The 25,596-nt window shown below is 38.3% G+C and overlaps 1 protein-coding gene across 1 annotated transcript in view; it reads right to left on the bottom strand.

The window, feature by feature from the left end:
* Nucleotides 1–25,596, bottom strand: part of LOC122326479 (sodium/calcium exchanger 3-like) — a 40,031-nt gene that overhangs the window by 9,643 nt on the left and 4,792 nt on the right. The window contains exons 3-4 of the mRNA XM_043221391.1: nt 8,535–9,918; nt 7,143–7,657 (exon numbers count right to left, since the gene is read on the bottom strand). Of these exons, the coding sequence (XP_043077326.1) occupies nt 7,143–7,657; nt 8,535–9,860 (1,841 nt within the window). The 5' untranslated portion in view covers nt 9,861–9,918. The remainder of the gene's footprint in view (nt 1–7,142; nt 7,658–8,534; nt 9,919–25,596) is intronic.

Here is a 25,596-nt window from a genome sequence, read left to right as displayed (position 1 = left end):
AAAATACTGTAAATACTTTTATAGTATTCATACATTCATATTTTAAAAGAAGCTTTTTTTCATTGATTATTTAAATATTTATTTATTTTTATTAAAGTATTACAATTTTTAAAACAATTTTGTTATGTGCTTTTGTAATTTTTATCGTCATTTTTTTTTTAATAAAGACATAAATGAACGCTGCAGAAAAAGCCTTAAAACTAAAACCTGAAACAGTGCGTTCATATATATGTTTTCAAAATATAAACACAATTCCTTTTTAATGATGAAAAATGAGAGTGCCCCTAAAGATTACGTTCACCTTCAACGGTGATCTTTCTGAACCTAAAGTTGAAAAAGGCTGGTGAAGCCATTCATAATCAAACATTCATTCACAACCTTCTGCCCTCTATTTCCATTGATCTGCTTCCCACTTTGTTTATATCCTGGTCTATTTGTGCAGACAGTGTGAAATTAAACAGCTCTGCCGTTCACTTTTTGATATGCGTAGAGATGGATGGAGTGATGAAAATATGCTTTGGGATGCAGAGAGAGAGAGAGGGTGAACAAAAAGGAGGAAAATGCTTAGTGTGACTCTTTAAGATGAGCTGAAATTGGGATTTAATGAAAATACTGGAATTGGTTCCCCTGATAATAATTGCTTAGAAATTTTGTACATTTGTTAGAACATGGCTCTTCTAAATACATATTGTCTTCTGTGATACTATTAACCATTACTAACTATTTGATTGATGATTAATTTTTAAGTATCCCTATAAAACCGCAGAAGGCTTGGAATAACTGTTCGTCTGATTGGCTGAGATGTGCTGATGGCCATTTTCCCTAAAAAATCCAGCCTATGATTGCATATTAAATATTTCAAGTGAGAAAATGAAGGTGAATAACAAGATATTATAGGATTAAAGGGATATAATTTCATGTAGACGCACTAATCTGATGGTGAATCGCTGCGCCTGAAGGCTTTCTGAGTTAGAGTGAATATAAAACCGCAGCTTATGGTGGCGGAATTAGCAGAGACATTCAAACATTATGAACTTGGCAGGGCTTCTGTGTTCACCCATTTGTATGTATGTTTATGAAGGGAAGTGTGGTTGATGAAGTACAGCAAGAACTTGTTTTTCAACAAGAAGAGCAAGCAGCAAAATGCTAATCAGCGCTGTCACTGTCTGGAGAAAAGATTTGCTCCATTTAATCTCTATTTCCCCATCTTAGGAAAGAAAATGACACAAAGATGCTTTGTCTTCAGTTGAGCTGTCAGAGAAAAAGCTTGCATTCTTCATCCATTGGCAAAAGAAAATGTCAATTATTAAACCACAAATATGTTTTTTCATGTGCATACACTGATGCATGAAGGATTTCGTATTCGATACTGTGCAAATGCATATGAAAACCTAAAGGAACAAAAATGCTGTCACCATTTACTCACCCTTATGTCATTCCAAACAATTATGAATTATACAGAAGACTGTGCAGGAAGCTCTTTTCCAGACTTTTTTATTTTATATTATTTTTGTTTTTGTTGTATTTTATTAATTATTGTGGCAGTATTACACTTGCATTTATAAGTTAAAAATCCATAAATCTGAATTTTCAGCATCCGTACTCCAGCCTTTAGTGTCACATAATCCTACAGAGATCTTTCCCATACGCTCATTTGTTGCTCAAGGAAACATTTTTTCATTCATTGAAAACTGCTTAATATTTGTTTGAAAATTATGATATATTTCTATTTTTTCATAAAACAAATCTGTGTAAACAATGTAACGGTCTTTATTGTCGCTTTTGAACAGTTTGTTTTGCTTGTTGATTAAAAGTATTAATTTCTCATAGTAGTTAATAAAAATATAAATATTACAATTTACATAAAACGGTATAGTCTATTGTCTTTCAAACTACCATTCAATTACTATGTGTAGGATTGACACCAAGTGGTTCATTCAAAATATTGGAGACAGGTGTTTTTCACCCGGCTCCTCCTACTCAGGTTGCCAGATTCCCATTTAGACCCTTTCAATTGCCCGCTTCCATGATTGAAATGAAATATGCTGTCAGCTGGCCAACTGGCAACCTGGGTTTTCGAAACACGATTGGGTAAACTGGCAGTGGGCGGGTTTTACAAACCAAGACAGAAGCGGGGCCGGAACAAACATTTGAGAAAAACTGACTGTAGCACTGCTTTTCAGATAAACAAGTATGTAAACTTGGCGTGTTTCTTAAATATCTGCAAACATATTACAATATCCTCATGCTTTAGTAGCGTCAAAATCCTACCTTTAATTAAACGTCAACATTAATAACAGAAAACCTGTGGAAGGCACCAAATAATAGAATTACATTTAAAATACTTATCAAAGAAGATGAACATACATCATCTGTATTGTATTTTAGTGCATTTATGTTTAGTTTCAATAACTTTTCACTTATCTTCATTTATTACTGTTAATTCCAATATTTAGAAAACAAATGTACTTTTCCTAATAATGACTTTTAAATCAAAATTGTAGGCCAATTTCATTGCAGAGGACATTAAGATTAAGAGCATATTCATATTGCCACACAAGACAACATATTCATATTTGGGCAAGCAGTGACTGTAAGCATTTTCTAGACACCAGAATATGTGTTATAACCTAAAAGAGATTAAATTAATAATGAAATGAACTCAAGTCAATTAATTAAAATCGATGTACCTCATATGATTATTTGGCAGACATTCTGTTAGGATGATGATACGTTACAGAATCTGCGTCTAAATACGGTCCTTAGGCTTTCCCGCATGTTTAAATCGGTGGGGACATTCAGCATGCAGATTGTTTATGTCAGGAGGCTGGGTCACTATCGATTCGTCATACCCCACAAACTCTCAGAGCCGGCGGATCGATTCGCTCTTTTCTTTACTCACACTGATCATCATGTAAGCCTCTGCCGTGTGCATGTTTCCTGCCTGTTCTGAGAGCAGCGCTTACATAAGCGCACTCATAGCCCACTTCACACCGCTTCAACTCAATTTTCTTTGGCACGGATTCTCATCTTCATATGAGAATAGCAGAACAAACAGGAAAATAACACAAGCAGTCACATAAACACACAGTGGGTGCGGGGGAGAGGGTGAACGGATCAGCCCTCAATCGGAGCGCAGGGTAGTTGAGAGTGTTTCAAATTCTCCCTAAATGTCATTCTTTTTAATGGGAATGAATACACACAAAAATGCACACTTGAATTTCAGCCGAGTCCTCATTAGCTGCTTGAATTGTGGGACCACTTTACAATTTCGAGCGCACACACACACGCGCGCGCACGCATGTAAAAGAATCCCCTGGTCTGCTGCTGTCGGGTGTCGGTTGTCTGGAATTGTGACTGCGGTGGGAATAAGAGTTAAGCTTCTGTTGTGCTGTTTGGCAGAAGCGGTTCAGCTGTCTGGTCAGCAGAAATCCACTGACAAACGCACTCATATGCACATACGCAAAAGCACGCAAATGCATACAGACACACACGGAAATACAAAACGGATACAAAACGAGCTATAGACGAAACTCAAAACTTCAAAAAACGGACCCTCACATGCATTTATTTCCACATACACGCTTTGAGCATGAACGCAGGCAACAGAAACATACATGCACAAGCTAAGAGAATCATATCTGGAGTCAGATTCACTCATCCACCCACACAGACACACTATACACAATTCTACACCACCTCCAACATGCTCTCAGGAGTGATCACACTCACACATATCTAGGGATGGGAATTGTAAGGAATTCATCAACTCTCGTCATGATTTCACTGAACGATTTGGATCTCTTAAAAGCTCCATTACTGGTTGAGCATTTTGATTTTCATTTATTTTTACCAAATAGTACTTTACTTACAGGGATAGTTCACCCAAAATGAAATTTCTGACATTAATTACTCACCTACATGTTGTTTACAACCTGTAAGACCTTTGTTCATCTTCAGAACACAAAAGGTTTTTTTTTTTTTGGAATGCGAGAGATTTCTGATCCTGCATGAATAGCAACTGACATGTCCATGGCCCGGAAAGGTATTTAAGGACAGCATTAAAATAGTCCATGTGACATCAGTGGTTCAACCTTAATTTTATGGAGCTACAAGAATATTTTTTGCGTGATTTTATTAAATAATTCAATTTTTAGTCTGCTGCCATTCATGAGAGCACCATGTCTCTATGAAGGGTCAGAAAGTTAATATCTTAATTTGGGTTCTGAAGATAAATAAAGATTTTACGTGTTTGAACACGTTTTTACATGCTTTACACTTCAGCCAGACAAAAAGTACATCAGTGAATCAGTAAGTTTACATCTTTCAGACTTCCTTGGTTATGCATTTGGAACTGGGAAATAAACCTACATTGCATTAGTCTTACTTTAGTCTATTTACTAATGTCCTGTTTACATAATGACAATGTGCAAGTAAGCATACACATTCACATTTCAATGTAGGTAACATTATTAGGTTGAATTAAGCCTACAGTAATATTTCGGGTGGCATATACTCTATAATCACCATTAATTATCAGTTTATCTGTATTAACCAGAATTTTAGCACTGATGCATTCCTAGTCATCACATCCCCGGTTCTCGGTTTCCACTTATGAACACGCAATAACTCAAACATAGCACACGGTCATTCACCCACCTCCAAAAATACTCACACACACCCTTCAAAATCAACATACACTAACACAGGTCAGATCTTACCATGATAGACAACACTTATGACACATTTCATGTAAAACACACACACACACACACTTACATACGTACACACACACACACTCCCACACACAATGCTTGACTTCTGTAACCCTCTCTAGTTGCCCAACACACTGAACAGTATGAGTGAACTGTTCAAACAAATCACCCTCATCTCTCATGCCTCCCTCGTTCTACCTTCCCTTCCGCCCGCGCACCTGCCTCTCACCTCTTCTCTCTCTCTCTGTTCCCTCCTTTGTGAATTATAGCTTGTGCTTTATCATCACATCGTGGTTTAATTCTGTCTATCCCATGATGCCTTGCACACCATTATGCTCCTCTTCATTTCGCTGCTCTCTTACTTTTCAACTAATAAGTTCGATCGATGCTTCCATCTGTCCCTGCTCTCATTTCTCATTCACTGTGCTCCCCTTCCATAATGTCATATTGTTCCCAGTCCAATCTTACAAACCAGAGGAATCATCAGAGTCATGAGCATATTGTTTCGGAAGGAGCACCAGCACCAGTCTGACTCGCTTTGTGCCTGCGGTGAGATAAGCCCAAAAGCAAAAACAAAAAAAAAAAAACATTTAGCGTGCACAAACGAAACACGCTGAAATCGCAATCTAATATGCAGTTGTAGACAAAGCACCAAATAATGCTATTTAAGTAAAGTTTTTGACATCCACACATGAATTTCTTTGGTTTGCAGTAGACAAAAAAAACCATTTTTAACAAACTTAGATTTTTCAAGCCTGGACTATATTACTGCCGCTTTTAATAAGCAGAGCAGAATTTAAATTAGGAATTACACATTAGGTTTCTTGATTTTGATGCAAGTGATTCTATATTTGAAACCTGTTTATTAGAAATTGTGGTGCATTTAGTTACAATAAGAGAGTGTTTGAAGCCAATTTTAAGGGCTAGTTCTCCCCCCAAAAATATATTACTCACTCTCACGTCATTCCACACCCGTAAGCAACACAACTATGGTCAAGGCACAGAAAGTTAGAAGGGGCATCATTAAAATAGTTACTCTTGTGAATGTTCCTTATAGACTGACACAGAAGAGAGCAAACTGTTGAATCAAATCAATATTTTTTTTCTTTGTGCACAAAAGGTATTCATAAAATTACAGTAGAACCACTGATATCACACAAACTATTTAACTGTGCCCTTACTACCTTGAACGTATTACCGTGAAAATTGAATAATAGAGGCACTTTAAGAGAAAACTCTTAATAGTAAATATGTGCTCTTAAAGTGTTACCTATTGCAAATATTCTTGGAGAATGGATTTGGAATGGAAACCTGTTCCCTTTTATAGTAAATAAAAACGATACCACCACACAGTCTATTTTTACACTTTTTTCCGGCAAGTTGCATTCAATATCTACTTGTTTTTAGGATCTGAGGGTTTTTTGTTGGTTTGAATGGGCAGGCCGCTTGTGATTGGAACCTCTCCATCTTGGAATGCATGAGCTTTTTTTTCTCATTGTCAGTGTAGCCCATCCATGAATCACAATGCTACGTTCACCTCAACGGCTATTTTAGTTGTTTACCTACAACGTGACAAGAGGTTTACAACAACTGCCTCCGTCTCTCTGTTACCAGCATGTTCTTTTCTACAGTTGACCTGCTCACCTCAGATCTGCAGCAGGCAGCGCAGTGTGCTTGATGTGCGGGTCAGTATCGATTTTCAGGATTGAGAGAAAACTCAGCAGCTTTATCGTTCTCCATCTCCCCCTCTCTGGCTTCCTTCCAGACTTCACACATCTCTTCAACATTATCCCTTGTTTATTCCTTTTTTATGCGTGACTTATAGATTTCCTTCTGCCTAGCTCTTATCTATGGGTGTTTCTTTTTTTAGCACTGGAGCCTGTAATCCATGCATACTCTGACCATTCCAGGTCATGAGGGCTTACTTTAACTACCGATCTGTGGTGGAAACATTCATGTACATTCAGACTACAAATAGAAATATGGGACGCATACCAATTTGAAATAAGACACAGACCTCAAAGATAATAACTAAAGAATAATTCAAATAAAAATGTTTTAAAAACAACTGTCTTGACTGACTTGTCACCTATATTTTGCTATTGTATGTCACAACAGAATTTTAAGATACATCGGTTTGTCCCAGATCTTAAACACTGCCCCATAAATACTTAAAACTTTCCATCTCTAGTCAAGTATGCACTTTTAGTGCAGAGTAGAAGTATGCAAAATGGGTACAGCTTTGAGCTAAACTTTTAATGACAAGAATGGCTTTATTCGATCTTGCCTATTTGAACACAAAAACATATGCTCTCTGCAAACATCTGGCTTAATCAGTGTTGGCAGTGACAAAGAGCATTTTGTCTGCTTAAAATCTGCCCATGCGCACTTAAAAAAATCATATTCAACTAAGAATACTGTACTTACATGGTCTCATCATTGAGGAACTCCAGTTTGCCGGCCACCTCATCATAGTCTTCTCCAGCTTTGGCGGTTCCTTCAGTAGTGTGGTACGGTACTGCCACCTTCCCCCTCGCTCCAGATGTTCTGTGGACCTTCACCTGCATGATGCCCACGCTTTCGCTCACCCGTGTAGAATTGCTCTCGAACGTGAAGATCCCCGCATGGTCGTCATCGTAAATGGTCACCGTTGCGGTATGTGCGTTACCCAGGGCAGCTTTGGGAGGAACGTGGCTGGACCCTATAATGCTGTTGCCTGGAGACACTGCATTGGGGTCGAGGACGGAGACCTCGGCACGGTGGACTACACGAGGGTTGCTGAGATGTACATAGAAATGCTCATCTTCTTCGAATATGTCATCGTCAATCACGCCGACTGTCAGCTCCTTCACTGTCTCACCTGGTTTAAAGACCAGAGTGCCCTCGGCGAATTCATAGTCTGATCCTGCGTTAGCGGTGCCATCCTCTGTGCGATAGTCAACCTAGACACAGAAACAGTTTCTACTGTCACACAGCTAAAGTGCTGAGGAAGCAATGCTATGTTTTTATATTCAGAATACGTACAGTGTGTGTATGGGGAGGGTCTTATACATAGAGTCTTATAATGTACGTTTTTGCAGGGGATGTGTGATAATTTAAAAATTCTAGTAAAAAGATTTTAGTAATTGAGACCCTGGATACAATACATTGAATGAGTCGAAAATTATCAATTTTTCTTTTTATGCCAAAAATCATTATGATATTAAGTAAAGACCAAGTTCCATGAAGATGTTTTGTACATTTTCTACCATAATTATATCCATAATTATAACTTTTTGATTAGTAATATAAAATGCTAAGGGATTAATTTTGTACTCTCAGATTCCAGATCTCAACTTCACAATTGGGTCCAGGGTCACAATTATTATTTGGTTTTAATATATTTTTTTATTTACTCACATAATAATGACAATACATGATCACATACAATACATAATATAAAAATACAGATATAAAAAAAAAAAACATTTTATTGAATTTATTAATCTATGTGGTATTACTTATATCAATACTAATAAAGTATATTTCACCCTCTTATCAACACCACTTAAAATAATTGAAAGTAATTTCCTGCGGTAAACTTCACAATTGAAAGGTTTAAATAATAAAACGAGCTAATCTGAAATCTGTTAAAACAGTGTCATTTAATTGCTCATCTCCTAAGTGCTATAATTATTTAAAATAGCTCTGAGAGTACATCCTCGCTGCTGGGAATCATGTAGGTTTCTGGCCTCAAAATGTTATCACATCCATATAATTAAAGTACAATCACAGCAATGTAATCACAGTACTGTTGGGTAAAGACAGCAGAATCATTACCTTGACAGTGCAGCCGCTGTCTCCACCATGTCGGGTCACAGAGAGTTTTAAAGAGCCGCAGTTCTCAAAGCATTGATAATGAGAGGGCTCAAACTCAAGGTAGATGGTGTGAGGGTCTTCTTCCTGGGCATTAGCCTCATGGCAGCTCACCACTTTCCTGGCTTGGTCTGCAGCATGCTTCTTGAGGATGTTCCCCGCTCCAATCATCATGCGAGTGGCCTGGATGCGATAGAAAGCTCGACTCTTCTGTTGTTGCACCAGCACTTGATAGTTTGCCATCTCGATCAGCTGCTCCATGTCCTTTTCTGGGTGTCTTTGCTTGAGTTCCTTCAGCGTCCGAGCCATCTCCCTCCTGGCCTCCTCTTCTTCCCCTCCACCTCCTCCACCACCTCCTTCCTCCACCCCAGCCAGCATCCCATCAAGCGCCTCCTTGTGGTGGGAATTGGCACCTTGGCCGTCCATCTCCATGTCCATCTTGGTGAACATGCCGTCACCCTCCGTCTCAATGATGATGCCACGGTTCTTGTCAGCACGGTAGCGCTTGTGGACGTATTTGTAAAAGAGCAAACGACGGTCAGCGATCCAGGCCTGAACCACACAGAGTGGAAAGAAGAGGAAAGTAAGCACAGCCTCCCAAACTTCCACCACCCCAGGAGAGAAAACAGAGAGGATCAAGTAGAGCCAAATGTAGGCGAATATGCTCCAGGCTGCTGTCACAAAGAAGACCCTCAAATGCTTGATTTTGCGTACCTCACCATCTGGGACCACGTAAACACAGATGGCAATGATGATGAACATGTTAAAGGCAGCGCTACCCACAATTGTGCTTGGGCCCAGGTGACCAGCCTCAAACTTGTGCCCACAGACCTCAATCACGGATAACAGGATCTCAGGAGCCGATGATCCCAAAGCCATGAGGGTCAAGTTGGAGACTGTCTCGTTCCAGATGCGTACGGTGGCAGTGGTGGTCTCTCCATTGGGTTTCTTGATTGTTATCTCCTTCTCTTGAGACGTTATCACCTCGATGGATGACATGAACCGGTCTGCGATGATGGACATGCCTAAGAACATGTAGATGAGGGCCACAAAGTAGACGATGGCACGGGCCACCTTGTCGCCAACAGAGGGGTTCTGGGGGTTCCATACTGGCAGGACGACACCCTCAGAGCAGCTGTCCTCCCCTGAACAGTTCCCTGGGCTGCTGTGGGATGCGTCACCACCGGCCTGAGAGAGATGGGCGAGGCCCAAGAGGAAGATCAGGAGGAGGAGAGAGGAAAGGCAAGGAGTTAAGGAGAAAGGGGTCGACGGAAGGCGCAAGTGAAGCATGGTGGCAGTGTAGCGGTAACTGTGTCCACCAGTCGCAGAGATGACGATCAATATGCCTCTGTAACACACAAAAGCAACAGAATATTCACATTGGTGAAAATGACAATTCAAAAAGAACCTGTTAAAAACCTGTTAAGTACCATTCGCAATTAAGAACAGCTTCAAAGTAGAGGTCTGCATTCCAGCAGGACTTGACGCAACTGAGTGAAGCTTTGAAAAGCTGGGTGAGAGTGGGATGATAGGGATTTGTGCACCGGAAGCAGGAGAAAGAAATGACTAGTGGGACTCAAACAAAACAGAAATATCAAAATATCAAAGTTACCTAAAGGATAAGAGAAATTGAAATTCCACCGATCTTTTGACAAGTAAGATGTCATTGCGCTATAAAAACAAATAATGTATCTTTTAGAACTTGTTAGTCTAAAAACAGCTTATTTTGAAGCCAGTCAAAACAACAGCTTTGTGGACAATATGCATACTGGGCCAAACACTGTCTCCGCAGAAGAAGATCAACGCCTGCTCTACATCGCTTCCTGTTTAGCCATGTAAATAACATGAGCAGCAAACAAAGGTCTAAACAACAAGATGTTGTGCAGTGCCAAGCTCTGGAAAAGCAATGTTTGCGTTGCCTAACTGCAACATAAGTGAACTTTACTTTTAATTAAGAGCCAGACAGCATCAGTAAGAATTTGGTCCGTTGTTTACTTCATTGGACCACAGATTCATTTACAAAGAATGCACATTTCAAAATGTGATTTTCATAAAGAATGAAACTAAAAGACGATGATGTGCCAACTATATTGGATCTGACAGTATTGTTGCCACACACGTGAATGAGGAAATGTTTTCATTACTTGATCACTATTGCTTTGTCTGTTAATTCAGATCATTTGATATGTACTGATTTGATATATGTATGTGTATCTATTCATTTTTTTATCTACGAATGCTATTTGCCTACTGTGCAACAGAAATAAACTGTTTACAATGGATCAAGGTGAGGTCAGAAGCATTGTGTGTTGGAATCCAACAAAAGGAACTATTAAATATGTTTTAGCGGGAATCTGAGAGGAAAATCTGAAAAATTTGACACAGACGAGTCCTTCAGTTCTTCAAACAACACTTGAAACAGATTCATTTGGGAAAATAAGGTTGCTGTTTGTTGCAAACAGAGTTTCTGACAGCACAAGACAGTTTGCATCATGGTGAACTCTTAGAAGGGTTGAGACTCAGACAGCGCAAGCTAGTCAACCCTATAACAATATGATCATTCCTGACAAACTGTACCCATCTGACCAACGAACAAGGAACGAAAACATATGAACTGAAACAACTCTTCAAATAATGTGGACCTCATCTATTTTATATTGTATTCACTTAACCTTTGAGTTTAACACCTTGTGAAAGATTTGTGATCTGCTTCCAGAGGGAAATATTAAATAAAAGTGTTATATCAAATAATTAAAAAATTATATAAGGAACTTTTTTTTTTCCAGTGGCACGTGAATTTCTTTAACTGATGGTTGTGACTGTATCCTCTGTACTTCCTGTCATGCACTCTTTTTCTAATGCAATGACCAAGGCCACCATACTAAGGTTCACGTATATATACCTTATTCATATTAATTAAAAGACATGTACAAGCACAGAAAGAAATGTTTTATTGCCTGCTTTACTGAGGAAAAAGCATCTGACTAGCATGCTCTATAGCTCTATAGACAAAGAGCTCTCTTACAGAGAACTACCGCACCATCACATCAAATTGAATATATATTGAAGAGAAACCCCAGATGTCAGGAACACAGATGTCTTTTCAGTCTGGATAATACCATCCTTGAACACAGAATAAAATTCTACAATATAAATATATTACCTTTAATATGCATAAAAGCTTTTAGAATACAGAAAATAAAAAAAGAAAAAAAAAAGAAAAAGAAAAAAAACTAAATCAGGAACTGTATACAAGAGTTTTGCAGGTACACCCTAAAACTCCAAAGAAAAATGTCCATTTATATTAAGGTGGATTTATTTCTAAATATGATAAATAAAAGTCTGCTTACCAAAAACGTATTTATTTAGGAACATGATTTAAGAACGCTGACAATCCTGCCAATACACCTAATTGTTTCATGTCAGGGTTTAATGTTAAATCTTATTCTACACAAATCATACAAGTGTGGAATGGTGGCAGTTACTGGAGCGCATCCCACCTTCTATACTGGAATCCCTGTAGAGACAAGTTTATATAAGAGCTGGAGTCACACATGCGTGGCTGCTGCATTTAGCCTGTTGACTAAGTCACACATGCACACACATCAGTATCTCTGGCTGCTTGGAGCGGCAGAGAAATATGAGATCATGTTCCACTACGAGGATGTGTGATGGAGCCAGGTCTGTTACTCCTGGTCCAGGTCAAATCCAGGTCATTAACGTTTGTTAGCTTATGTGTGAGGTAGGTGGGAACTCACATTGCCCCTCAGAAAGCCTTGAGTGTGCAATATTGCTGATTTGAACAGGGATGCAATCACACCTCACGTTAGCATAATGTGCATTTTTATTAAATGCAGTTAATGAAAAAAATTACCACAGTACACAAGTAGAAATACATATAGAAATTGACAATCGTTGTCAATGATGATATTAATATTTAATAATATTACTATTTTTGATCTTACTTTTATTATTACTCTTTTTTTAGTGAAGTAAAGGCTGCTGGAATGTCTGTTTTGCCCTCACAGGAATAAATGAAATGTTAAAATACATTTTAATAAAAAAATACAAACATTGTTTGCTTGTTTCTAAAGCTGCGCATGTGTTTCAGAACATATTCAAGCTTTTGAAACACAATTTAAAAATGATGCATTACGTACAAATACCTACGATTACTAACATGATCGAGCTGGAAAAACAGCAAATATCATTCTAAGGTTTGTGTACATTCCAAGGATTAAATAAGCACAGAATCTGAATATGATAGGCCCTTATTTTTAAGCAGGTGCAACTGTTACTTACGGTTACATACTGTAACTTAATATGCAAGGCTTCCTATGTCATCCACATTCAGTTATTTTATCTGTCCAAGCTCATTGTGAGATTCCAAACTGGTATTTGTTATAAAATTACTATATTACTATAAGTTTACTGCACTTAATTATTCTTGGTTATGTACCTATAGCAGCTAATTTATCTGAAGTCTTGCACATTATAAAAATAGTTTACCTCCACATTGCGAAATATGACAGGCACAATAAGGCACGGAAGACCATAATGGCATTTAATTATCTTCATTCTAAGTGCTTTAATCAGCAAATATTCACTGAAATTTATTTATCAACATCTAATCACAAAAGGCATCAGTTTACAGCCCCTCACAAACGTTGTGACCTTTCTCTTTTAACGATTTGATGACATGAGAGCGTTCACCCTGCCCCTTCCACACGTCCCTGGGCACAAATCGTGCACTTGGCATCAAGCACGCTCCCCCACTATTGCCACACACGATGCCAGGCCTATAAATAGCACTGAGGCTGTTCCCTGAGCCCTTAGAGCGAGCTCTCAGCCAATAGTGCCCATCAAGGATGAGGGCTTATCTCACACACCATTTGGACTGTATCTTATTAATTTCCCATGACAGAGCAAGCAAGCAAACAAATGAAGCTCTGCGTAACACGCAAAGATATCGGCCTGCAGTCGGACCGAGCGGCAGAACAGACATCAGCATGGCTGTAGTCGCGGTTCTGCAGGCAGAGTGTTAGAGGGATCTACAGCTGATGGACACATCAATCAAGAGGCTGATTGCATTAATTGGCATATGCAGAGCATCTACTGCACAGCAGCGTTGTTAGCGGCGGAGCGCGGGGGGAAACGGAGCAGTGAGCAGCATTACAAAGCCTTCAGTTATATGAGCAGGCCTGGGGAAAAGGAACACACAACACAGTGTGAGCTACCGTTGACGGCCTAAAGGATTCATGCACACACACAGACTACAACAGCATAGTAATGCAGGGTGATGCTGCAGGAAATTAATATAATATTTTTCTGGCTACAAAATATTTGCTTGTACTAAATTTGCCGACTTTTAACGACAAGAGTTCCAGCTGAAGTTTGGCCGTTTTTGATCGTGGATGATTAAAAGGCCTCCACGATCTGCTTTTGAAAAAAAAAATCATAGTATTGTAGTGTTACAGAGTTATTTTTTTGTACCTGTTTGAACTAATACTGTCAAAAACACAGATACATATAAATGGTTGCATGTGTCTAAAGTGAAAGTAAGCAGTTGAGAGAAAAACGGATGCGCGCAGGTCCTAAAGAGACAGTACGGAAAATGCTGATGATCATACGTTTCAATAAAAACATCAGAAATTGATCATTACGGCATTTCATTTCCATGTTATGCAAACAGCGAAAACATTACATACAGAACGAGTGTGAAAAATGCACTAACCATGATCTATGTGGAGTTCAAGCGCTAACAAAAAACAACTATTGTTATACTGTAAACTCTGAAGCTTTGAATACGGGGCAATGAACTCTTACATTGTATACACATCTGTGCTTTGTTGATTATGTTGAGAGAATTCACGAGGGTCAGAATTTAGTCAGCGAAGGCACACACAAAAAAAACTCATGTGCTGTCTCCTCTGAACACCTCTGGTTGGTTGTTGCATTCCTATGTTCAGTATAATCTTTGGTGATTGGTTATAAGGTGCAACACTGCCAAGATATTCATATTGATTTGATCTCACTTTAATCTTAACGCTGCAGTCGACACGTTTCTCTCATTTTCACTTTGTTACCAACAGGATTTATAGATTTCATTTATTCCAAATGGCCGCATGCTCTGCCCATGCTGCCGATTGTCAATAAAGCGACAGCACAACCAAAAAAAAATTATCCCAAATCTGTATTCATTTCTTTCTTATTTTTTCTGTTCTTGTTATTTGTTTTACTTGTTTTATGTATATTTGCAACACTTAGCCTATCTTTGTCCTTATCTTTTGATGACAAAGATAAACTAAACTTTTATCTTAACATGCTTTGGCCTTTCTTTTTTTATTTTATATTTTGTTACCTTCTAAGGCTTTGTTTTTTTAAATAGGAAAAGTATTTTGTCTGTATTGCTCAGACAACTCTCTGATATGATATTCGTGACATATCGTCCACCCCTAACTACCAGTTAAAGTAATAATTAAAGATTATTTTCATGTTTACAAGTTTTGTAAGCTCACCAAGCTATTTGTTATTAAAGGTATTTTATATAAAATAAAAATTCAGCTGAACTTACTGAATTTTCCCATTTCAAGTATACAGTATTGTACGATTTCCTATGAATTTCATATGAATTATTAAATGGTTCATAATTTATTAATTACTGGTCTAGAAAATAACTGGTTGTTACTTTAAGAAACAAATACATGAAGAAAGGGAGAGTTTATTTATTTCCTCAGGGCTATGAAGAAGCCTATTTAGATACAAGTTTCAGACTTAAAAACAGACACATATCAGATCATCATTGAAAAATACATCAAGCCAACTAATAGTTCCTGGCAAAAAAAGCATCTAATTAACTTCACATGCACAGTTTGGATCTTCTCGAAGACATCTGTCAAGATGTTGTTTTGAGTGTGTGTGTGTGTGTGTGGCCCGGTCTGATCCTCAGATGCAGTGTTTAGCTCTCTGGCTTTATGATCTGCTGTGTGGAGCCTACTGGGGATTCTACCAGTGATTGTAGCTGTGGCCAATTCCCATAACAACAACACAGCTCTCAGTGCACTGACACTGTCTGCACACGTACTATAAACACACACACACACGCACAACTGTGGACGGTTAGAAATGACTGAATAAGCTCATCAGAGTCTTTCAGCTTATGGTCTATCTTTATGATATGCGCAAGAGTACTCAATACAGATATTCAATATAAGAACACTATTTTGTTAAGTGCTCACAGCACTCAATTTGTATCTTTATACGACTAGACATGAAAAATACGGTCTCCCCTTGTCCTTTTCACAACTCATTTTCAGAGCAGAGTTTTATGCTGTACATATCCTGTAAAATAAGCCATATCGACGTCAACTATAAGTACTTTCATAAAACAACACAACTCCTCCAGCTATGCCCGACTGTGGAAGTGTCTCTTCTCAGACAAAACAGCACACATTTAAAAAAGATCAAATTTATGTAACCAATGGAGTTGTTTTAAATATGCTGAGAGACTGTTAAATCCTTAATCTCGCTTAAGGCTTTTAGTGGTGGTAAAATATGAATGCTTTAGTCTTTTTTGCCCGGAGAGTAAAAGGGGGTTATCTTTAAGGGAGAGGAGGACAGGTTCAGTCTCCTGAGGCTAAGGGAGTAGAGAGAAAAAGAGAGCAGTAATGAAAAAGAGAAAGACAGTTTAGTTGTATTAGGAGAAAATGGTAGACAGATTGACGGGTAACAAAGCAGGAATGTCAGCAAAGAAGGATGGAAGATGGATGAAAAGGGAACAAAGGGATAGCAGGCAAAAAGTTTAAATGCTGCATTGGTTAAGGCAGAACAGGAAGTCTGAGTCTTCTCAAAACTTCAGAAATAATAGATTCACCATCTGCATTGTATACCTAAGATATCTGTATGTGCACATGACTTCACAGCTTTTTATTTATCCTTCTGTATTTCACCTGTCTCCATCCCACTCCCTTATTTCTATTCTAATTCATTGTATATACACTATCTTTATTCAAAAGTTTAGGGTTAGCATATTAATTAAAGGTATAGTTCACACCAAAATTGAATTCTGCCATTACTCACTCTCATGTAGTTCTAAAACTGTAACACTTTCACTCATCTTCCAGACAAAAGGAAAAAAAAAAATTATGAAATTCGACAGATTTTAGACCTTTCAGAGGCAGCAGTGCAACTGACATGTTCAAGGCCAAGAGAGGTAGTAAAGACATAATTAAAATTGTCCATGTGGCATCAGAATACTTTTTTGTGCTCAAAGAAAACAAAAACAACAACTTTATTCAACATTTTCTTCTCCTCTGTGTCACTGCACTGCACTGCACCACTGCTGTCTACAGAGGGTCAGAAATCTCTTAAATTTCATCAAAAATATCTTACATCTCGCTTTTGGAACAACACGAGGGTGAGAAAATTGCATTTTTGGGAGAACTATACCTTTAAAGTTTTTGGAATATCTTGAAAGTAATACAATAAACCCTTTGGTGAATAAATAGCATTTGTCAAATTTTGGGGTGGACCATTCCTATACAAACTTCTGTTTCTTTAACAAAAAATATTTGCGTTTATTCCTTGTGATTTTATGAGCAGCATTTTGTTGACAGGTTCCAGGTGAGATTCCATAAAAGCCATTGCTGTATTTCTCAGCGCAAGATGATTATTAACAGATCGGTCAATATTTGTCCCTCCATCCTCCACCTTTTCATTCCACTGCAGTCAATATTTACCCAACGTCCCTCCATCTTAATTTAGCTTCCTTACAGTGATCTCCCTCTAAAATCTTCCCATTCGAGCAAAGAACCGGCCTGTGTAACACTAGCGGATGTGAACCTGGGCTAAGCTTATATTAAACACACCAAGGACAGCTGCTCAAAGAACCATTATGACTGCTCATTCAGTACTGTAAGACAGTGTGCAGTGGCAGTCTGGGGCATTATCCAGCTATTATCAAGTCTTTTTTGATGGCAAAAAATGAGGATTCAAGCAGATGATCACAGGGTGTGTGATTTAAAGCAACAGAACCGCATTAAGAAAAAACGTGTTTTCTCCAAAATGCCAAGCTTGCGATTGCAGCTATAACAAAGACATAACAATGATGATGATCAATTAGGGCCAGTGGCGGCAGGCGGTCATGTTGCACTTCAGAGAGGTGTGAGAGATCACCACACACACACACAGGCCCCAGCATGGGGAATCTGTGCCTCACTAGTGCACCAGACCCAATTAGGAGACAAACTGAGAAAAGCAGCAGGTCAGCTCGATGTTTAACAACACAACCTCCACTTGTTCGTTATCATTACCGCCCATGACTCCACAATCAGGCCTGTGAAAGTCTTTCATTTCCACGCTCTCCTCTTTATATGTTCCCTTTCTCCTCTGCGTTGCAGGCCCCTTCACGCTCCCTCGACAGGGCATGTCATAATTGGCGGGAAATTAAGTCTGTCTTTTAATGTCACCGGTGTCACATTTCATCGTTAAGCAAGTGCTCATTTGACTGGCTGAGGGCGGAACGGGGACATCCTGCATTCCCACATCATCTTTCTTATATCTTAAGGAGGAGATGAGTCGAACTCCTGCGGACAATAACCGCATAAGCCGACGGCATGATTTCATAAAAACATGATTTCTGTGGAGAGGTGTGAAAGTTAATAATGTGCAGTTATGTAACATCAGTAATATCAATGAAAAAAAGGGATCATGCAGGGTTGAGCAACATTTTAAAATTAATTAAGAAAGTTTGAATTAAAAAAACTAATGGAATGTAGGATTGTAATTTAAGATGGATAGATAGACAGCATCCTTCACCCACAGCCTTGAGGAGTCTATAAGAGGAAAACAGTACGAAAGCCTGTTCAGTTTCTCAAATTAAACACTGAATGAGCAAGATTAGTGAAAATAAATCCCATTGAGTCATTCGTTTAAGAATGTTGCTACTTCGTAAGCATCACTGCACGCTGAGATTTATTGACTGAGTCATTTACTCAGTCTTGTGGACTGATCCAAACACCATCTTCTTTTATTCTAGATCATCTCTATAATCAGTGAACGTGTTGCTTTTTGCTTTTGATGCACAGTGAGATGAGAAAAATGGAGAATGGCAGATAAAAAAAGACGAAGCAGAAAGGAAAGAACGAGAAAATGTGGAAGACATGTGAGATAGATGGAGAGAGATCTTAGTGAAATCTCGGGCTTTGAAGCTTCTCATACTAGAGGGCAGAGATGGGGGAGGGCTAGCAGTGCAGTCAAAGAACTTACAGCTCTAATGAAAGAAACGACTTCAGGATCCAAAAAAAAAGCACTATAATTACTAAAATAACCCGATTACACAAGACAAAAAGTGCACATATACTCGCAAAAACACACACCATTTACATAATCACGCAAACCCCAGAGCTCTACAGTTTCCGCATATTGCAAAGTCTAATTTTATAGTATATGCAATAATTCTCCATATGTTCGCTGGAAACAGATCTCATCAGTACCTTGGCTCAGAGTGCCCACGTTTCCTTTTTCTTGACACAGTCTAGTAGTTTTCTTGCTATCTCACCCTATTGTGAGGCACCACACGCATCGAATCTGCCATTTAAATGGGTCAGCCTCCTCTCCTGTGTACTGGAAAAACATGAAGCTTCTCCCACCCTCAGATCCCTGCATATTAACAACTGTCATGTAGCGCTCTCTCTATACGCCGCCCGCATGTCCGCCGTATGCATCAATATTCATGAAACACGCAACAATGCTCCGCGTGCCCTCTGTAATCTATAACGGTGAACAGACGTATAAAACGCGGCAGCAGATCCTCAGTGCTTCGGCTTTATCCAGATCGCAGCAGTTCAAGTAGCCTCTCGCTCTCCATAAAGCATTCATCGCTCTCCTGGCGACTTTGACAGGAGGGAAGTCGACGGGCCTGAACCAGCAGGGAGTCATCCAGTGCTTTAAATACATAATAAGCAGGGCTGCAGCGGAGTAAGCAGGAGCTCTGAAGGGTTTGAGATTGACTGGCGGTGCACCTCGGAACAGTGTAGATGTTTGGTTAATGGTATATGTGGTTAAAAGCAAAGGTGGAAAGCAAATATGCTTTGCAGTGTGACAGTTTGTTATTGATGAGACAAATAATACATGGAAAAAGTCCATGAAAAATGTTTTACTGGTACAAAACCTAAACTAAAAAGCATTAAAAGCCACAATGATAGTAAATCAGTAAAATAAAATAAAATATAAATGATCAAAAATTGATAGGATTGAATATTGAATACATGAATTTCAAACCTCTAACTCGCATTTTAGAAAACAGCTATTTTTTTACACATATTTACATAGATGTATAGATTTAAAATGATAATGTTTTAAATCTACCTACATTAAAAAATGTCACCGAATAACAATAAAACCAATGATTAAGAAAATCTTAACACTGTTAAATATTTTAATTCATACTAGTTTAAACCTAAACTGATAGTTTAGTTTAAGTTTAAATGGGCCTTTTGCAGTCTTATCATAGCAAACCTAATAAAAAAAGGAAATAAACTAAAACTTGAAATTAATTAGTTAACTATTGTAAAATGAATACTAAAGTAAACCAAACAAAATGACAAATAACAAAAAAAAATTTAACAAAATGATAAAACTACTAATCAATTATGTGAAAATCAACAGACAGGTAAAAAAAAAATACATGTCCATTGCACACTTCCTCAGAGACAGAGTACTCGAAATAAAAGGGTGAACTATCTGTGATTATATGCTTTTGTTGCTATTTTTAAATGCCATTCCATGGGAAAGGGTGTGTTTTTGGTCCAGATGGTGCCGTTATGGCATCTGCCAGCAGAGGCTAACTGGGCCTTGCTAACCAGCCAAACCTCGACCCCTTTGGGGGAGACGCTTTAAATGTTAAGGTGGGCCAGGTTTGTAATGACTTTTAATGACGCGTCTGCCTCAGAGCCAGATCCGTCAACAAAGCAATGAATGGTGGATGGATTTTTTCGTCATACTGCCTTTTGTTGTCATGTATTATTGCTATTATTGACAAATCAATGTCCTCCCCGAGTCTTATGTGACTGGTCCATCGCCTCAGAGTTGGATGGCATTTTCTGCTGGGTGAATAGTTTCATTCTCGTTAAAACCAATTTCCTGTGCCTGTCATCTTTCTCATTGCAACCACAGACACTTCAGAAAGGTCGCCTATACCGTGGACCCTCAACAGGCAGAATATGGCATTTGCCAGCCAAAAATAACACCTGTGTGTATTTTTTTTTTCCTCCAGTCTTAATTCCTTTCCACATAGTGACATTTGCCCCAGGCCCCCTCTCCGCTTGTCTCACGGTGTGACAGTGTAGATGAAACTGTATACCCACAAGCCCCCACATAGCGACCCCTACATTTACAATCAATCATTCACACATATACGCACATGTAGACCAACATACCACGGTTTGCTGCCAAATCTCGCAACGATAACATTGATATTCATACAGTTTGGATCTGATTCACCTTCTCTTCTTCTGTAATAGTTTAATTGCGCTATTACACATCACTATAGCCAGTTTGAGCTCATTCACACATGGCCAAGCTAGAAGCATTTCTATTGGCTCTATATTCAGATGCTGTGTAGGATTGTGTCAGAAAGAATGTGTTAAGACTGGCGTTTTCTCATCTGTAGTGATTTATTTTGTATATAACAGATCTCAAATTTGGTTTGATTGGCCAGGTGGTGTGATGTTTAGTCCAACAGCACTGTGACTTTTCGCTGTTTGTAATACGGCATGTGTCATTTTTTCCAGGCAGACTGTGCATTTGTGGAGGGTTCATCTTTTAACAGATTACGCCGTTACGCCAGTAGGTGAAAGCATTTATTCAAACGATTTGATTAGACACAACGATTCATTAATTAATGAAATGGCTGCTTTCGATATAGTAGGCGAGAGTGAACAGTATGTGAAAAGAATAGCATGTCTGAATTCGCAGTATTTATAGGCCGAATAAATTGGCAAAAAGTACCCAAAAGACTTACTACTCTCAGCAAGATTATAACGTGTCCATCCAATGGACACTTAACTGTCCCATGGTAGCTGTGAATGGTAGTGAAGCAAAGCAATTGATGCTGGTAGATTTTTAGATGTAGTAAGTCTGGAATACAACTTCATACTGTATAAAACATACTTTTTAATGGTCGTAAAATACGTACTTACTCAAAAAAGTACCTAATCAAAGTGTGTGCAGCTTTGAAATCAGCGAATCATTCACCCAAACGAATCGACTGAAGATTAATTATTTTTAAAAGTGGAGCAAAATAATTAAAATTAAAATAATTGTAGCAATATTATGTCTAAAATGTTAGTTATTTAGTACGAACTTTAGTTTGGTATTAACTTCAGAAGGCCTTTATAACTCTCTAGAGCCATGTGGAGTAATTTTTTATGACGGATGGATGGATGCACTTTATTGGTCGTCAAAATCTAAACATCCATTAAAAAACTCGAAAGAGCCAGAACATTTTTGAAATATAACTCTGATTGCATTTGTCTGAAAGAAGAAAGTTATATGCAACTAGGATGTCTTGAGGGTGAGTAAATATGGGGTTATTTTCATTTTTGGGTGTACTGTCCCTTTAATCACAGTCATAATGTCATATGTCATAATGAAATTACAACTGTATTTGAAAATGCTACCTGATGAATCTTGGTTTCCTGCAGAATCTGATTAATGCCAGTGGTATTTATTCATTTCTAAAAGATACACACTAGACATCTACACTAGACAAGATAAGTCTAACAATCCGCTTTTCAATAAAATATAGAATGTGTCCATTGCTGTGATGTGAAGTCTTCTGTAGTACTTATCAGGAGCTGTGAGAAAACCCATTGAAGTTGCCTAGTCAAGTGTGAACATTTTCCCATCATTCCAGCACCGCTGACCGTGACAGAGGAGAAGGGAACGGGTGGAGAGTCCGTCAACATGTTTCACCTCCTAATTTACATTCACGATGTGGAATAGACAGGGGAGCTCAAAAAGCACGGTATTCCATCTGGAAACCTTTAGCGTGCCTTCTTGGGAATAGAGAGGAGGACAGAATGAAAATTAAGTGATAAGAAACAATTTCACAGTGATTATTCTGCAAAGTCTGAAACAGTGGTGGATTTGAAGAATTTAGATTTCATTTGCACTCCTTAATCTGGAGGTGGGAATCAATGGCCTCCTCAGTTCCCATGTTCACACGACCCAGTGTAAAACAGGCCTGCAGCCAGTATTTTGACCGACATGTCTCATATGAGGAATTTACCTATCATTTAAAATCATCTCACGTCAGCCTGTTGCAACAGTTACACAAGGCCCAACGAGCTTTGAGGCGAGATCAACAAACCCAGACAAAAATGTCTGCAAATCTGCAAGAAACAGATCATCAAAAACATGAAAAACATTTACTCACACTCAAGCGATCTGAGATGTATATTGTAGTTTGTTTCCTCGCACAGATTTGTAAGCATTTGCAAGACCTATATTTGGCATTACATGACTTTTTCGCCAATGGATCCTCCGTAAGTGAATGAATGCAGTCAGAATGAATGTGAGATGACACGAAAAAAACAACAACATCACAATATTCCAGCCCATCAATTAATGTCTAGTGAGCAACAAGCTGTGTGAACGCAATAAATACATTCATCATTGTGGGATTTTTAACTTCAAACCATTGCTTCCGGCTATATTAAAGAGCCATATGGTATGAATCAGGGGAGAGATATGCAGAGATCAAGCACTGCATCAACATAAAAACAGTCAAAAGTTCTAAAGAAATATATTGATAGATTTTGATATGAGAGGAGAACAGGAGATAGACTTGATCACTAATCGAAATGTTAATTGAAGGATTGGAGTTATTGTGATGTATTTATCAGCTGTTTGGACCTACATTCGACGGCACCCATTCACTGCAGCGGACTCATCGCTGAGCAAATGATGTAATGCTATATTTCTCCAAATCTGTTCCAATGAGAATTTTTCCTTTAATGTGGATTCAGCACCATGGACAGCAACTAGAGCAAAAGATCTCATTACAATTTGCCATTGTTGCACATCTCCAAGTATATTGCATAAAATAGATTGTAAAATGTGTATAATTTCAAATGAATCCCCCGATATTGTAATGAAATTATGGGCTTGGCGTAAATCTGGCCAACATGCATTTAGCAATTGGGAAAGGTATTTCAAAATGCACTAAAAGTTGAATGATAAAAGGCCATATGCAGTAGATATAAATAGTGCGGAGGCATGCATTTGATTGTGTGAAAAATCTAACTGCATAAGTTTTTGATGAATTGGAGCACAATAACTAGTTCGCAATTATAGGAGAGCTCTCTGCAATGTTTGTTTTGGGTATCTCCCAAAGTCCCAACGAGTCAAACTGTATTTGATTAATGTTATTATATAATTACCCAGTTTTGGCATTTATTACAGGATGTACAAACACAAACATCACAGTCAAGTGACAAGAAGCAGGTTTTCTTAAAATATACATTCAGAACCATGATTATTAACAGAACGAGGAAATGAGTAGAACGGAAGGACAGAGGGAGAAAGCAGAAGGAGAGAAAGGAAGAGAAAGCATAAGGCTTCAAAATGCAAATAAATTACTGAAACCCAGAGGAGCCATCATCAGTGTCTCTGTAGAGACACCCTACAACCCCATTCCCTGCGTCAAAAATGCTAGAAGCAAAACAGCACGCTGATATTAAATCTAAATTGAACTTCCTGCATGAAGGCAGGCACCTTGAAAACAAAGAGGTAGATCAAAGGCATTTTCCCCACATCTAGAATTATCTGGCTGCATTAGCAGAGACACTTACAAACAGCAATTATTAGAGCTGATGGAGGTCTTGGGTTGCATAAGGCTAATTGTATAAATTAAATTAGGCAATTGGAGATTTGAAGGGCAGAAAAGCATGATTCTGACTACAGTGGTGGAAAAGCATTAAAAATGATATTGTAAATAATTATATTATTTATAGAATATTAAGCGCATAAATATACATTCAAAAACGAAATACAAAAACATAAATTAATACAAATAAAAACATAAAAAGTGTATTTTATTTATAATGTGAAGGAGATAAATGGCTAGTTTAATACAAGCAACATATATAATTAAATATAAAACACACCTCTTTTTAAATGAATATAAACCTTAATATAAATTTGTTTTGTTTTTTAGCTTTGATTGCAGTTTTGATTCAGTTAGTAGTATAGAAAATGTACACTTCAGCTTTAATTTAGCCACTGCCTTAACTTCAAGCTTCTAACCCTAAACCAATTCCCTGTTATTCTTTGGTAAATAACTAGTGGTGAAATCCAGAAATCAGTGTCCTCCTGAAAGCTACAAGTCCTGTTTAGCACAGCCAGGAAATGCTACATGACTGGGATGACGATCTTTAGTTGGAACCCCGTATTTCGCTTTTGCCAAACGTTTTGGCATCAACAATTTGAAACAGATGAGAGTGTTCTTTTGGAGAGCTCTGGTTTCCCCCTTGATTTTTTCCCCAGGTCACCTCTTTGTGCCTTGCCGAAAGATAAGTGTACTCATTCGTTCTTGCCATACTGTTCTCTTCAACCACTTTGAGGGTTGTTGTTGTAGTGATTTTACTTGGACGGGGGATTGGCGTTCTGTTATCTTCAGGTACACATTTTCTACATGGCCACAGGTTCTTAGGAATATTTTACACTTCACAGCTTTTTCAGCGTCAACCCTTTTTTTCGAATCTTCAGACATTTCTTTTGATCATGACATGAAGGTAGCAAAAGGAAGCAAGTTTGCATTAGTTGTAGAGGGAAGGGTCATTCGATTCCCGCCATATGGCCAAATTACACATGAGCACTGATCCAAAACCTAGTGGGGTGCATGTAAAGGAAGCAGTTTAAGGCATCGCATGCATGCGAAGGTTGTTCCAGAAGATAGTCATCTTAATTATGCTCCCTCTTAAGATACCTCACTTTAACCAAATTCAAAGGCAATATCGCATGC

The sequence above is a fragment of the Puntigrus tetrazona genome, chromosome 21 (genome assembly GCF_018831695.1).
Source record: "Puntigrus tetrazona isolate hp1 chromosome 21, ASM1883169v1, whole genome shotgun sequence".
Taxonomy (NCBI): Eukaryota; Metazoa; Chordata; class Actinopteri; order Cypriniformes; family Cyprinidae; genus Puntigrus; species Puntigrus tetrazona.
The sequence above is the reverse complement of the archived record's forward strand: the minus strand, read 5'-3'. Positions and strand labels throughout refer to the sequence as shown.